Source organism: Pelobates fuscus, chromosome 4, assembly GCF_036172605.1.
Source record: "Pelobates fuscus isolate aPelFus1 chromosome 4, aPelFus1.pri, whole genome shotgun sequence".
Taxonomy (NCBI): Eukaryota; Metazoa; Chordata; class Amphibia; order Anura; family Pelobatidae; genus Pelobates; species Pelobates fuscus.
In genome coordinates, this window is record NC_086320.1 from 287,098,047 (window position 1) to 287,112,905 (window position 14,859).

Consider the following 14,859-nt stretch of genomic DNA (forward strand, 5'->3'; position numbering starts at 1 on the left):
TGCTTTACTGTACCTTTACTGCTTTAAAGCCCTGCACTTCATATACCATCGTGATGTCCTTAAGCCTCTTTTTATTAATTTAAAACACACAGAAAAAATCGTAGTTGGCAAATATGTAAGTGATGACCATTTCTCAAAATGCTTTTTTCAAAAATACAGACTCTGAAAATCTCACTATGTAAGTTATTTGCTAAAGTTCACCTTTTTGTATTTGCATTGTAGATCAATTATAACATATTCTCGCATCGGGGGACGTATTAAGACAATGGCTTTTTGCCAGGGATCACATTATTTAGCTGTGGCTTCAGATAATGGTAACATCCAGCTTCTTTCTATTGAAGCATCTAAACCACCTAAATCTCCAAAAATACATCAGCTCCAAAGCAGGTATGTTTTTTCCTGCTCAACGTGATTTTGTGCATGTACAATTTTGTTAACTTCTTGTTTAGCTTTAACATAAGGTGTCAGATTTCCGCCATTCTCAAACTTTGAACAGTGTAAAGCCATAGAATGGGCAGGGCAGTATCCGTTTAACGTGTTCATAGCTATTTCAGGACAAAGTTGATTGTCAGCTTGGCCACTGAAGTAGTTTAGAACATGCAAGAAAACAATGCTTCTAAAGACGAAATGATTTGTTACCGTGGCAACCACTGACAAATAAGGCCTCACACAATGCACTAAGACCGTTTTCAGTAATTTAATCCATTGTTCATATTCTGTCAACATAGATTAAATGATTTTAAAGGTTTTTCATCCTTTGGTACTAAATCTCATAAGTAGCAAGCATCAGAGATGGGTAACGTTTCGGATGCAGATATGTAGATACAAGATGTTTAGATACAGAGTTAGAAAATAGTATTAAGCTCTTGTGTGTAAAGTTTGTGATATTGCTTCGGGGATCACTCTTCCCTTAGTACATTTTGTCACATCTTCAATTTAGAGTAATCTAGTTGTAGACCTCTTGCTGTCTCTATCAGCCACAGCTCATGGATGAAGCGCAGTTAAGTTTGAAATGATCACTGGATTAGCTAGTATTTTTGTATCTAGAATGCCGTTTTGAGTAAGGATCAGTGTGATATACAGATTGTATAGGTTCCCTCTGCAGTGTCAGGAAAAAAAGCTAAAACTTGTAAGAGACTTGAACTTGGACTTAACAAACGACAAGCTACCATGATCCTTTTTCTCTGTTATAAATTCAGTTTTTTGCTTCTAATATTTAGACTCAATAACAAAATACCAAAAACTCCCTCAACAGAAACCAAACTAGTGACCATTCAGTGTTTCAAGATATGTGTAATGCAACTGCCCTGACACACACTGACCTCTGTTCTCAGTCAAAAACAGGGACTGACTAGTTACTGGCTGATCTGCATGGAAATGGTACAAAAAGTCAACACATAGCTAAGGGGGAAATGACACATACCAATTTCTGAGACAATTTCTACAGTGGTCAAGGCTAGCTGTAGAACGACTCCTTGATTCTCAGGGCCGAGTATAAAATCTGTATGCCATCTCATTAACCCTTAATGGTTTGCCTTACTAGCAGACACATCGCACAAAGTCTCTACTTGTGTTTTAGGAAAGGGAAGTAGTAAAGCAGGACACATTTCAATATAACACCACTAAAACGATGCTACCTGACACCAATCTTCTTTTCACTAGTAATGCGGCTGTTTAGGATTCTTATCTGTCAGCCACTCATGGCTGACTGAGTGCTGTGAATGGCATTCCAGTGTTCTCCGAAAGAAATAGCCAGAGAAGTAGAACTAGTCTACATTTATTTAATTTTATATATCAGTGGAAAAACCAGTTGAGTATGCATGTTAAACTAGGCAATTTATTTTCCCAAGAGTTTAACAAACATCACAGTTATTCACATTACTCTTTTAGCAAAATGCAGTCAATTGACAGTAAAACCGATTACCAATACTTTTCTAATTCATTATTTTCATCCTCTATATCAAAATAATATATTCCATAGTTTTTTCTTTCTCCTTTTTAGCCAAATGTAATGTAGTAAATTTACTGCCATACCAGTACATAACTATGTTAAACAACTGTTTTTACTGTTGTTGTTGTTGTTGTTGTTGTTGCTGTTGTTGCTTTTACTTGTTCTTGAACACATTTTCAACTGAATACTATTCTGGTTACTCCTATGTAGAAGCTTGGATTTGAAGCAAGATGGCTGTGTGATGGATATGCATCAATTTAATGCTGGATCACAGTCCGTATTGGCCTACGCTACTGTGAATGGCTCACTGGTTGGTTGGGATCTGAGATCCTCCTCGAATGCCTGGACTTTAAAGCACGATCTGAGGTTAGGACTGATAACGTCATTTGCCGTGGATATACATCAGTGCTGGCTCTGTATAGGTAAGGCTGAGTTTGCAGTAGTAGCTGAATAATAGTATTCTGCGGGATGGTTATAAAGCTGCTTTTTTATTTTACATTTCATCAATCATTACTTAGATTTTCGCATCCTGGTTAAAAACTTTGTTACTATTAGATAAAGATGCATTGACTATATTTATAATTTGGAGTTTGTTAAGGAAGCTTACTCAATGGTATAGCAAAATCATGGAAAATTATTTTTCTGACGTGTCCTGTTCCATGCCTTATTAGTTTGCATTGCAATATAAACTATTTTTAATTTAGGTTGCATTTTGGATATTAATGTATGTGAAATATATATATATATATATATATATATATATATATATATATATATATATATTTATGTTCCTATTTCGTTTAAGGTACTAGCAGTGGAACCATGGCTTGCTGGGATATGAGGTTTCAGTTACCAATATCCAGTCACACTCACCCTGCCCGTTCCCGCATTCGACGGGTTTTGATGCATCCTCTCAGCATGCATACAATGTATCAGTCGTGGGTCATAGCAGGTAAGCAGAACAATATTGTGAAAATGACTACTCTTCTTATGTTTAAAGGAACAGTCCAAAGCCCTAAATCACTTCTGCTCTAGGGCTTATTGGAGTGCTCCTATTTATTAAATTATAAGGTTTTTGAAAGGGTCATCTTCCAATTGATTTGTCTCCCATCACAGAGCAGAAGGTTATACTAGAGATCAGCTGTCTTTTAATTCCAAGCAATTCCTGCTTTAGTAAATAACCCTGAGTAGATAGTTTTTAGAATGTCGTGTCTTCATAGACCATTTCTAATGACAGAACCACTTTAATTTTAAAAACAAAAATATGACAAGGACTCTTGTAAACAGTATTTCTGTTTCCCCCTTTACATTGTAAATTGCGGCTGATACCTTTCTTGGTTCATTTCAGACTTCAAAATTCCCAAAGCACTTTTTAAAAAAACTAAAAAATAAGTGTATTTTGACAGCTCTACTTTTAATAAAAATTTACATTTTTCTTACTCATCTCAGATGGGAAAAGAAAAGACTGTCCGCAAATATACTGTAATTCAAACATATGTTAATAATTATTTGGCATCCATGCTCATTGGCTTCCATTTCCTAAATATAATTTGCTGTTGGCAAAACCCTACATTCAATTGAGGTCAAGCTTAACATAGCTTGTCAATGTGATGCATTGTCTGTGTGTTTTATTTTATATTGATGTTAAGAAATGCATTTTTTTATGCTTATATAATATTGCAAAAGAAATGCATTTACTAACATTTTCACAAATAATTTCCAAGACCTAAAAACATACCTATCGTTTGCTGCATAACTGGCCTCTTTTATTTTATTTTTTTGTTTTGTTTTTTTTGTTTAGCACTTACTTCCTTTGTTACTGCTGCACATTTACCAATTAAAAGAACACTCCACTGATTTGTTTTTAACTCTTTAGTTGATATACCCCATAAGAAAACATGCTCTTTGCAAACCCTCCCCATCTTTCCCCTCTTTTAATGAGAAGCTTCAGTGCTGAAATTGCAAGTGCCATGATCTGCCATTAAGCTCATTAAGAAATGGTTAAAGGAACACTATAGGGTCAGGAACACAAACATTACCCTATCGTGTTAAGATAATCATCTAGCCCTCCATGGCTGCCACTTATCCCCCTAAATATTGCAAACGTTTACCTTTATTGCAATCTGCTACTGCTGGCTCTGCCCCTGATCTGCCTGCTCAACTGACCTCATCAGAAGTGGTGTTCTGAGCCAATCACAATGCTTTCACATTGGATTGACTGAGCAAGGAGGCAGTTCAGGGGCAGAGCTAGAACAAGCCAAACACAGCCCTGGCCTATGAGCATCTCCTCATAGAGATGCATTGAATCAATGCATCTCTATGTAGAAAGTTTAGTGTTTCCATGCAGAGGGTGGAGAAACTGAATTTCAGTGATGCACACTGTGCTGCACTGTCCCAGGGAGCACCTCTAGTAGCCATCTGAGGAGTGGCCAGTGGAGGTATCCCTAGGCTGAAATGTAAACACTGCATTTTCTCTGAAAAGCCATTTTTTACTGTTAAAAGCCTGAAGGGAATGAGTATACTCACCAGAACAAACACAATAAGCTGTAGTTGTCCTGGTGACTATAGTGCCTCTTTAAGGAAGGCGTGCTTTGTGATTGATAGGAGTAATGGAATTTCGGCAAAGTTATATAAAAGTGCAGATTTCTTTTGGAATTGTCACTTTTACGAGCTGTCAAAAATGACATACTCACAGACACCTAAAGCACTTCAGCAAACTGGAGTGTTCATTTAAATGCTTTCAGGCAAAACTTCACTTGTTTTTATTGAGAAAGAAAGAACTAAAAATAAATTTAAACTGTAGGGCTGTTTTAGTCCTGTTCCTATTACTCCTCTCCCCCCCCCCATATAAATTGGTGAATTGACTTTTATATAAAGCTGTGGTGAACTGAAATTCTTATCAAACTTAGCCAACCACTGGGTGAAGTTGATTGCCGTTTTCCTACATCAGACATATTTTAACTCCCACCAGCCACAGCCTGAATCTCACTGAGCATTTCCAAGAGTTGTAGTCTAGCAGGGAAAACAACTTCTTGTTTTGAATATGACACACTCCCAACTGAGTGGCCTGTTTTTGTATTTTAAATATTCAATACTATATTTATAGGTAGACCAGAGTTCAACAATTTATGTTATTACTTTTTTTTTATGTTTGTTTTATTTTAATCAGGAAGATAGAGAAGCTTTGGCACTGTGTGTGTAGATCGCCCAGTAATTAGGGGTTAGGATACAGTGTGTGCTGACACCAAAATAAATGTTGCAGAAAACTAATGTTGCCAACCAGGAAAAGCGTATTCCAGCTGGCTGATAGACAGCCCAGGGATGCAGCTGTACAAACAGAAAAAGTATTTATCTACAGATTTAAATATATATTTTTAAAATAAATATTTCAAGGATGGTGGTGTTATTTATAAATTTGTTATGATGTAAAACACATTAAAAAAATAAGTCCATTATGTGTGAATGATGTCTGTCATTGTTAGAAGTGACATTCAGGGTTAAGTGAAAATTGCTGCGACTTCAAAGTGAAATGTAAGGCTAACAATAGCCAAACTAAAAAAAAGAATTGACTGGAATATTTTTTTTTCTAATTTGTCTCTTTTGACCTAAAATTAGAAATTCTCATAGAATTCACTTTGAATTCTCAGAAGTTCTCATTTGAGTAAATAACTCTGTGATCCGGAGTCTGCATGCTGATGCTGTCAGATTGCTCTTAGCAGGATAATATGCCAATTTTTTTTTTTCAAACATATTAGCAATTTTGTTTCAAGTGTATTATAAAAAACATTTGTGTTTTATTAAAACAAAATAGTGCTCCCCCAGAAAGCAGTAAGTAGATTGAAACACTTGTGCTATATGTTCGGTAATAAGCTTATGAAACAAATTTATTTGTGGAAAGGGGAAGCCAGATTGTGAGGTTTTCCTCCGTTATTGTTGGGTCTAGAGAAACCAAGCTTATTTGCTTTTGTTTTTAGGAGCTATCCCTGGGATCTTATACGTGAGGCATTAAAGGTTTACAACCACCACTTTTATCTTTAGAAGTGGTCAGCGTAGTAGGAGTCTGTACTGTACTGTGGTATTAGCACTTTTATGCTGGGCGCTAGTTTCACCCTCGGCACACGTGGCTTAGACACGTGCTCTGAGCCGGTGAAAAATCCAATCAAATGTCTCTCTGTGCGATGCATTATATTGGACCACCACCAGGCACCGCTGACTTTATATGGGGCGTAAAAGCAGTGGGAGCTTTGCCTGACACTGGATTCCAGGTCAGTTTAACTCTTCATTTTTAGATTGGGGTGGGGGGGCTGGGGGGGGGGGGGGAGGGTTACTATAAAATAAACAATAGTATTTTATATAGAGAGTGCATTTGGCACGCAGTGTGTCAAAAAAAAGAAAAAAAAAAGGTTTGGTATTACAGGAGACGGTTTGTTTATTTTTGGTTTTGTGGAAAGGTTTACCATGATACAGATCAAAGAGACACACACACCACTTTTTTATTTTAACATTATTGCGAACCTCATAACACTGTGTATGTATACATGTACTGTGTATGAACCAGTAACAACATATGATTCATGTCTTGTTTCACTTCCAGCTGTTGAAGGCAACAATGAAGTGTCCATGTGGGATATGGAGACAGGAGACCGACGTTTCACTTTATGGGCTAGTAATGCTCCTCCACTCTCAGAAAGGCAGGTATGTATTTTCCTTAATAGGAGCACATCACTGGCAGGATATTTGTAGTGTTCTGTTGCTAATAACATTTGTAAAACAGATCAACATCCATGCACAGCTTAATATAATTTAGCTTATGATCTTGTGACTTTATGGGTTACTAAAGTAACTACAGCAGGCAGCGGTTATGATGTTAGGAGTACACTGGTGCCATTCCCCGTTTATGGGATAAACTGGTTTGCTAGAGTGCCCTGCTTCCAATTCATTTGCTGAGAACAACCGGTCGCACAAATATGCACAGAATTGACACTAACCTACATGGAACTTGTTCCATGCTGGCTAACACTACCTGAGGTGTAGTACACCTACAGCTTCAAAGGGGTTCAACTCTTTATGTACAACATTTCATAGCAAAATGCTGCACATACAGATTTCAGACACCATGACTACTTAGAAACCTAGAATGTGACGGCAGATAAGAACCATTCGGCCCATCTAGTCTGCCCAATTTTTGAAATACTTTCAATAGTCCCTGGCCTTATCTTATAGTTAGGATAGCCTTATGCCTATCCCATGCATGCTTAAACTCCTTTACTGTGTTAACCTCTACCACTTCAACTGGAAGGCTATTCCATGCATCCACTACCCTCTCAGTAAAGTACCGTATTTTTCGCTCCATAAGACGCACTTTTTTTCCCCTCAAAAGTGAGGGGAAATGTCTGTGCGTCTTATGGAGCGAATATGAAGCTTTACTTACCTGTCTTGCAGCGTTGGCCGGCAGCACAGGGCGCACCGCGGTAGTGGAACTTGAATTTCATGTTCCGGTTTCCGGCGGGACTGAAAGGAAGTGTGCACAAGCTGAGTGCGCACTTCCTTTCAGTCCGGCCGGAAACCGGAACATGAAATTCAAGTTCCACTACCGCGGTGCGCCCTGTGCTGCCGGCCAACGCTGCAAGACAGGTAAGTAATTATGGGACAAGGGGAGGGGGACAGTATGGGAGAGAAGTCTATGGGGAGGGGGGGGAGATGAAGTCTATGGGGAGGGGGGGGAGATGAAGTCTATGGGGAGGGGGGGGAGATGAAGTCTATGGGGAGGGGGGGGAGATGAAGTCTATGGGGAGGGGGGGGAGATGAAGTCTATAGGAAGGGGGGGGAGATGAAGTCTATGGGGAGGGGGGGAGATGAAGTCTATGGGGAGGGGGGGGAGATGAAGTCTATGGGGAGGGGGGGGAGATGAAGTCTATGGGGAGGGGGGGAGATGAAGTCTATGGGGAGGGGGGGGAGATGAAGTCTATGGGGAGGGGGGGGAGATGAAGTCTATGGGGAGGGGGGAGATGAAGTCTATGGGGAGGGGGGGAGATGAAGTCTATGGGGAGGGGGGGAGAGAAGACTATGGGGAGGGGGGGAGATGAAGTCTATGGGGAGGGGGTGAGTGAAGACTATGGGGAGGGGGTGAGTGAAGACTATGGGGAGGGGGGGAGATGAAGTCTATGGGGAGGGGGGGGGAGATGAAGTCTATGGGGAGGGGGGGGAGATGAAGTCTATGGGGAGGGGGGGGAGATGAAGTCTATGGGGAGGGGGGGGAGATGAAGTCTATGGGGAGGGGGGGGAGATGAAGTCTATGGGGAGGGGGGGGGAGATGAAGTCTATGGGGAGGGGGGGAGATGAAGTCTATGGGGAGGGGGGGGGAGATGAAGTCTATGGGGAGGGGGGGGGAGATGAAGTCTATGGGGAGGGGGGGGGAGATGAAGTCTATGGGGAGGGGGTGAGTGAAGACTATGGGGAGGGGGGGGAGATGAAGTCTATGGGGAGGGGGTGAGTGAAGACTATGGGGAGGGGGGGGAGATGAAGTCTATGGGGAGGGGGTGAGTGAAGTCTATGGGGAGGGGGTGAGTGAAGACAATGGGGGAGAGGAGAAGACTATGGGAGGGGGGGACACTATGGGACAGGGGAGAAAAAAAATATTCTGTACAAACTGTCCCATAGTAAGAAACACTATGGGACAGTTTGTTCAGAATATTTTTTTTCTGGGTTTCTTCCTCTAAAAACTAGGTGCGTCTTATGGAGCGAAAAATACGGTAATACTTCCTGATATTATTTTTAAACCTTTGCCCCTCTAATTTAAGACTATGTCCTCTTTTTGTGGTAGTTTTTCTTCTTTGAAATATAATCTCCTTTACTGTGTTGATTCCCTTTATGTATTTAAATGTTTCTATCATATCCCCACTGTCTCGTCTTTCCTCCCACCTATACATGTTAAGTTCCTTTAACCTTTCCTTGTACTTAAAATGACTGAAGTAATCATGGTGCTTGGAATTATCCTTTAACTTTAGTATTAATTCTGAACGTCATATTGCACTCCACAATTGTCATTATTCCTCCTAATTGGACTCTATGCATTTTCATTGTGGTCATATGAAAATGCCATATATGAGTCCGGAAAAAGTCCAACCATTGTTAACATAATAAGAATAGTGTGCGAGACATCAATGTACCCTGACAGCCAAGGAGAGTGGACTAGAATGCTTGCGTGAACAATGACGACTTCACTATACTAGTCAGTGGGAGCATAGACGCCGTTGAGTGAGCAAGTGTACTGTGTGGCCATTGCATTCTAACTGACTGAGCAGGTAGAGCAACCAATCTGCATCAAATTTGCATTGAACTTGAAACTTGAACATTCCTCCTCTGAAACTATTTGGATGATTCAGAAGACTTTCGGGTATGATGCAATGATGGTCGAGAATTTGTTGAAAGATTTTGCGCTTTGTGACTTCTGGCTTTTCCAAAACTAAAATCACCTTTGAAAGGGAAGAGATTTCAGATTGTCAATGATAGTCAGGTAAATATGACGAGGCAGCTGATGGTGATTCCAACACATAATTTTGCAGTGTTTTGATCAGTGGAAGAGATGCTGGGAGAACTGTGTGAGATCCCAAGGTGCCTACTTTGAAGGGGACTGATGCGTCATTGTCCTATGTACAATTTTTCTTGTATCTTCTTTAATAAATGTCTCTATATATCATATTACATGGCTGGATACTATCTGGACAGACCTCATATTATAGCCTTGTATCTAAAATCGGAGTTTGCAAGATGGGCAGATTTGTCCTGTTGTTTGACTGCAAACATTGAAAGATGGTATAATGTCTAGCGTATTGAATCTCTATTAGAATGGAAAGAATGCTTCATTTCAGTTCTGCAACCCCTTATTCTATTTATGGATATATTTGATAGAAGTACTTGGCTACCATATATTTTGTAGACAAACAAGTACCACACATGCAAGAACAACATGTGACGTATTCCTTATTGTTATATATTGACATGCTATCAATCTTACATCTCTATTCTTGGTATATTTGTGTTATAGTTCATGTGATTTGTCAGTTTATGTAAAAATATCACCATTTTCTTGTTTGGCAGGGTTCTCCTCATAGTGTTAATGGTATTTACTGCAGTCCAGCTGATGGAAACCCCATACTACTGACTGCAGGGTCTGATATGAAACTCAGGTAACTAATACATTATGTATGATTCATTTTTATGTATGTTTTATCTTGCCTCTGAAGACTATGTTGGCTCTTTTTTCACACTGGCATAAAAGGACTGGCAAAAAGAACCTTCTTATTTTGTGACTTCTGTAGGCCTCACATGATGCATAGACATCTTTCACCAGGTGGATTTTACACCACATGAGTAGTTTTTTTTTTATTTTTTTTATTCTCCAAATTTTTGTTGATCAAAATTCATTATGAAAATCTATGGTCTACGAACCTGGTAGCGTTTCCTGGGTTTCTATATTTTTGTTTTTGTGGCAGATTTGCAGGTTTCCACCTTTGAGCATCGTTTTTGCACAGCTGAATTAAGGGGGTGTAGTTTTGTTTTACAATGCCCGCTAAGGAGGGAGTAATTTTGATTCCCAGATATGTAAGGGAGGATGGGCAGATCCCTTTTATAGTGTGGGCTCCCCTTTTGTGCAAGGGCTGTTGTTCAAGACTATGTATGTGTATGTCCTACCTATTCTTTTTTACTAAGCTCCAGAACAGATGATCCAAGGATACTATTTTCTCTCTCTTTTGTATTCTCTTGAGCTCATGACAGTGTAGTCACGTCCTCTAGTGCATGCTCAAATTCCAGGTTGGGGAATGTGCTATTGTAAAGGAACATGTGTTATTTTTGGAGTTTACATTTGTAAACTTGATGAAGAGTGCCATATATGTTCTCTATGTGTCTAATAATGTGCTTCTGAATTACAGATTTTGGAATTTGGCCTGTCCGAAGAGATCCTACATTATTGCAGGCAGTACTAACAGTTTACCGCCTGTGTCTTACGTTAGTAAGATAATTGAAGGAACTGAAGTTGTTCAGGTGAGAGATATTCCTATCTTGTGCTGTTTTATGTAATTTATAATGCAATTATGTATTACCACATATTAGAAAAATAATTTGGTGTGGGTAAGTACACATGCATTTTAATAGGTGTTGGGCAAGGCCATTAGAGGTATTAATCAATTGTTGTCTCTGATTATATTTGTTGTTCTGAAATATATGTATTGTGAGAACACCTCGGTATGCTATATAATGTTTTTTTTTTTATATCGCACAGTAAAATTATTATAGCAGTGAAATAGTAATGTGCACTGAAAATTTTGCAAATATGTTTGTATCTATTGAGTAATAGTTGCATATTAATAACAATGTATACAACATTACATAAATAATATTATACTAGTTTAGTGAAGTTTAAATTGTCTGCTCATCCTGATGGGTTAACCAACTTGTTTCTCTGCATTCATATTGTCTGAGTGGATTTGTTTTTACGTGCGATGACTACACTGTTTGAACGTCATGAGGCTTGTGTTAGATGTAATTTTCAACAAGGTCTGCATGTATACACGTCTCCCTTTTAGACTTGGTAAGTGGTGTGCCAACTGTGAGCCCCATTCTTTTTAGGGTCCAGCTGGTGTCGTAGACACAGTATAGCAGCTCTCATACTCGCATCTTTGGTTGCCAGGCATAGTGACTGCCCATCACACTGATACTGCAGCCATACTGCACTTTATGAGTGATGGCTTTAGTTACTATCAATAACCCCACCCACTGCATAATAGCATTGAGGCTGAACTTGTGCGCCAAGATGTGATGTACTCCAGCACTGGCTACCTATTTCATGTATAGCATGAGGGAAGGTTGTGCTGCACGATTCACAGCTCTCCTGCTCCCCTAACACTAGACACGAGCGTGAGCACATAGCCCCCCTCCATCCCTGAAAAAGGAAAGAAGAAATGAGGGAAAACTAAATTTAAAGTATGGGTGCCTATGTATCTACGTGTGTGTGTGCCTGTGTTTTGGTTCCTCTGTCTATGTGAGTATCTTTGTGTGTGAAAGTACCTGTGCCAGCATTATTCTGTGTCTCTCTTTATAGGAAATGCATGCAGATGCTCTGAAATTGTAAATGTCCTGCAGCAGGTTATAATAGATATTCAATGTCCCTAAATATAATGCAATGTTTTAAGTCCACTGGAAGCACAATTACCTACTGACTATATCTAATCACATCAAGGATACAAAACACATTTTTTGCGTTTTTTTTTCCCTCCCTCTTACTTCTAGGTTGGTTAGGCAGAATTTATGGGTAATTGGGCTTCCAGTAATGTGTGACTAAGCCAATGCCACTCTGAAGAACCACAAAAGGGTGCAATAACTGCCCATTACTTGGCACAGATTCTTTAAGACCCTAGCTTTTACACCTGACCAAAAAGCTATGTAAGAAAAAAAGGTGTTTTCTAAACCAGCATACAAACATGTGGATAGGATATATCAATGTAAAAGTGTTGTTTGCCCTTCTTTGCATTCGCTCTGCTGGGCACTCTAGTACAATCATTCATTACTGGGTGTGTTGTTTTTTTAATTTTATTTTTATAACAGGAATGGATAAATGCAGGTGTTAGCATTTAAATTCATTTTGGAATTTACATCTTGGATATGCATATATATGGTGTGTGTGTGTGTGTGTGTAATATATAAGAAGTGGTATATTTTTCATTTCGGTGAATGTTTTTTTTAAAAGCAAACTGCCATCAAGTATACAACTTTAGCTATTTCGAAAGAGCTTAAATTCTATCTATACATTATGCTAGCAATTTTGCTAGCAGATGTATAGTTTTGGAGAAAAACCTATTTAAAATTATAATTTTTTTCTTCCATCTCCCTCTCAATTCCTTGGAAGACCATGAATAATGGTTTCTGTGGTAACTCCCTAGCCGGCGCTACTAGCGCCAGCTAGGGAGTATAGGAATGAAGTGATATGACATTACGCTGTTCAGTCGGTGGCATGCTGACATTAAAGCCAGCTTGTTGGCGTCATGAAAGAGGTTTGCCCTGCTTGCGAAGTGTCTCCAAGCAGGGCATATTAGCAAAGAACAGAGGAGGAGCTGCCTGGAAGTTGGTGATACAGAAGTGTAACACCCACCTCTTTAATGAGACTGTGGAGGGCCAGGTAAGCCATTACTGTTTTCTTTTAACTATGACTTTAAAACATTCAGTGTTATCATGCCTTGGCTGCTTGTTTAAAAGTGAAATTCCCAGGTGAGCTTATTATCGTTTAATTTTTGTTTGTTTTTCTTTTATTGCATGCATTTAACATACAGGAAATCCAAAGTAAACACACAGCTGGTCCCAGTGAAGAGACACCACGAAAAGGACCTGAATCATTGCCAGCTGGACATCATGATATTATTACAGACATAGCCACTTTTCAAACCACACAAGGGTTTATAGTAACGTCTTCTAGGGATGGAATTGTGAAAGTATGGAAGTAAGAGTCCTGTCATACTGGAACTTTACAAGCATCATGAAGTAACTAGGCCTTGACTGCAGCCGAATCCCTTTTGTGCAATGCACTCTATTTCCTGTGCTGTCCACAAGATGGCAGCAGGCGGCTGTAGAAGGAAGGGGTGTTGCATCCAATACATCATGTTGTATTTTGAAAGAAGATTTTTTATATGTCTCTTTTTCACAGAATTGGTCTGAATATAAATGCTGCCTATAGTATTACACATACATCTCACAAAATCCAGGTTATTTAATTTTTTTATATAAAAATAAGTGTTTTCTTTCCATGTCTGTAATGTAAAGATGAAAGAAATAAGTCTGGCCTTTTTTCATTTGCACACAAAGTGCTGAGAAGGCGTTATATTTAAAACTCTATTTTGAAAGCTTGTTTACAAGACTGGAAGCGAAGGTAAGGCATGTGTTTTGCACTAATGTTCCTATATACTACTAATAAATAACTACCTGTATACCAAATGGACTCTGCCTTTTAATGTTTTTATATATAGTAAGCAATATTTTGCAAAAATAACTTAGGCCACAAAATAAACACAGACACAGTTAATTTACAGTTCAGTGACTTAGGCCGTGGTGTTTATTCAAAGCTTAAAGGGGCTTACAACCATAATACCATAACGATAAACCTATTTACATAAATTTTAATTTTCTCCACCACCGTATTGCCAGTCAGTGTTTACTAACCTTACCACCATTTATTTAAAACCATATCCTTTCTCAGAACTTTATCTTGAGGATGTATTTTGCCCCAGTGTTTTATCATACCACAACAATAAATATAAAGAAACAATTTAGCCCCTTAAGGGTCAATTGTACAAGTTGTGAACAAAACGTAAACAAAACCTGCAATTTGTTTATCTATAATAAACATAACTGTATGTGAACAAAATCTAAAAATGTGTGAGAAATTAAGAATTTTGTTTTCAAGTTTTTCAAGTTCTGCATGACATTTTAACTGTGAATGTCATAATACTGTTAGATTTTACTGCAGTAAAATACACACCTATTTGTATTCAGCAATGTCTCAGGAGTACAACAGTACCACCCATGTCCTGGCTTTATGGTGTTTTTGAAAGTTACAGGGGTAAACATAGGACTTGCAAAATAAATTCTCTGGACTTGCTGCCTGGGTTGTCAGGCTTGTCCCTCAAATTATAATTAATAAAATGACTTATTTAAAAAGATTACATAAATATACACAAATAATTTATATATATATATATATATATATATATATATATATATATATATATATATGCATTTAAATCCTACGTGTATATTTATGTAATTATATCTATTTATATGTGTATATTTTTACATATTTAGATATATATTTCATTCGAAGTGTATTTTGATAAATATATGTATGTTATCAAAATACT

General features: G+C 38.5%; 1 protein-coding gene across 1 annotated transcript in view; it reads left to right on the forward strand.

Moving 5' to 3' along the window:
* PIK3R4 (phosphoinositide-3-kinase regulatory subunit 4) overlaps nt 1–13,936 on the forward strand; it is a 31,207-nt gene extending 17,271 nt beyond the window's left edge. The window contains exons 13-19 of the mRNA XM_063452176.1: nt 223–387; nt 2,162–2,373; nt 2,757–2,903; nt 6,546–6,646; nt 10,052–10,140; nt 10,885–10,996; nt 13,279–13,936. Of these exons, the coding sequence (XP_063308246.1) occupies nt 223–387; nt 2,162–2,373; nt 2,757–2,903; nt 6,546–6,646; nt 10,052–10,140; nt 10,885–10,996; nt 13,279–13,449 (997 nt within the window). The 3' untranslated portion in view covers nt 13,450–13,936. The remainder of the gene's footprint in view (nt 1–222; nt 388–2,161; nt 2,374–2,756; nt 2,904–6,545; nt 6,647–10,051; nt 10,141–10,884; nt 10,997–13,278) is intronic.
* The last annotated feature ends 923 nt before the right edge of the window (nt 13,937–14,859 follow it).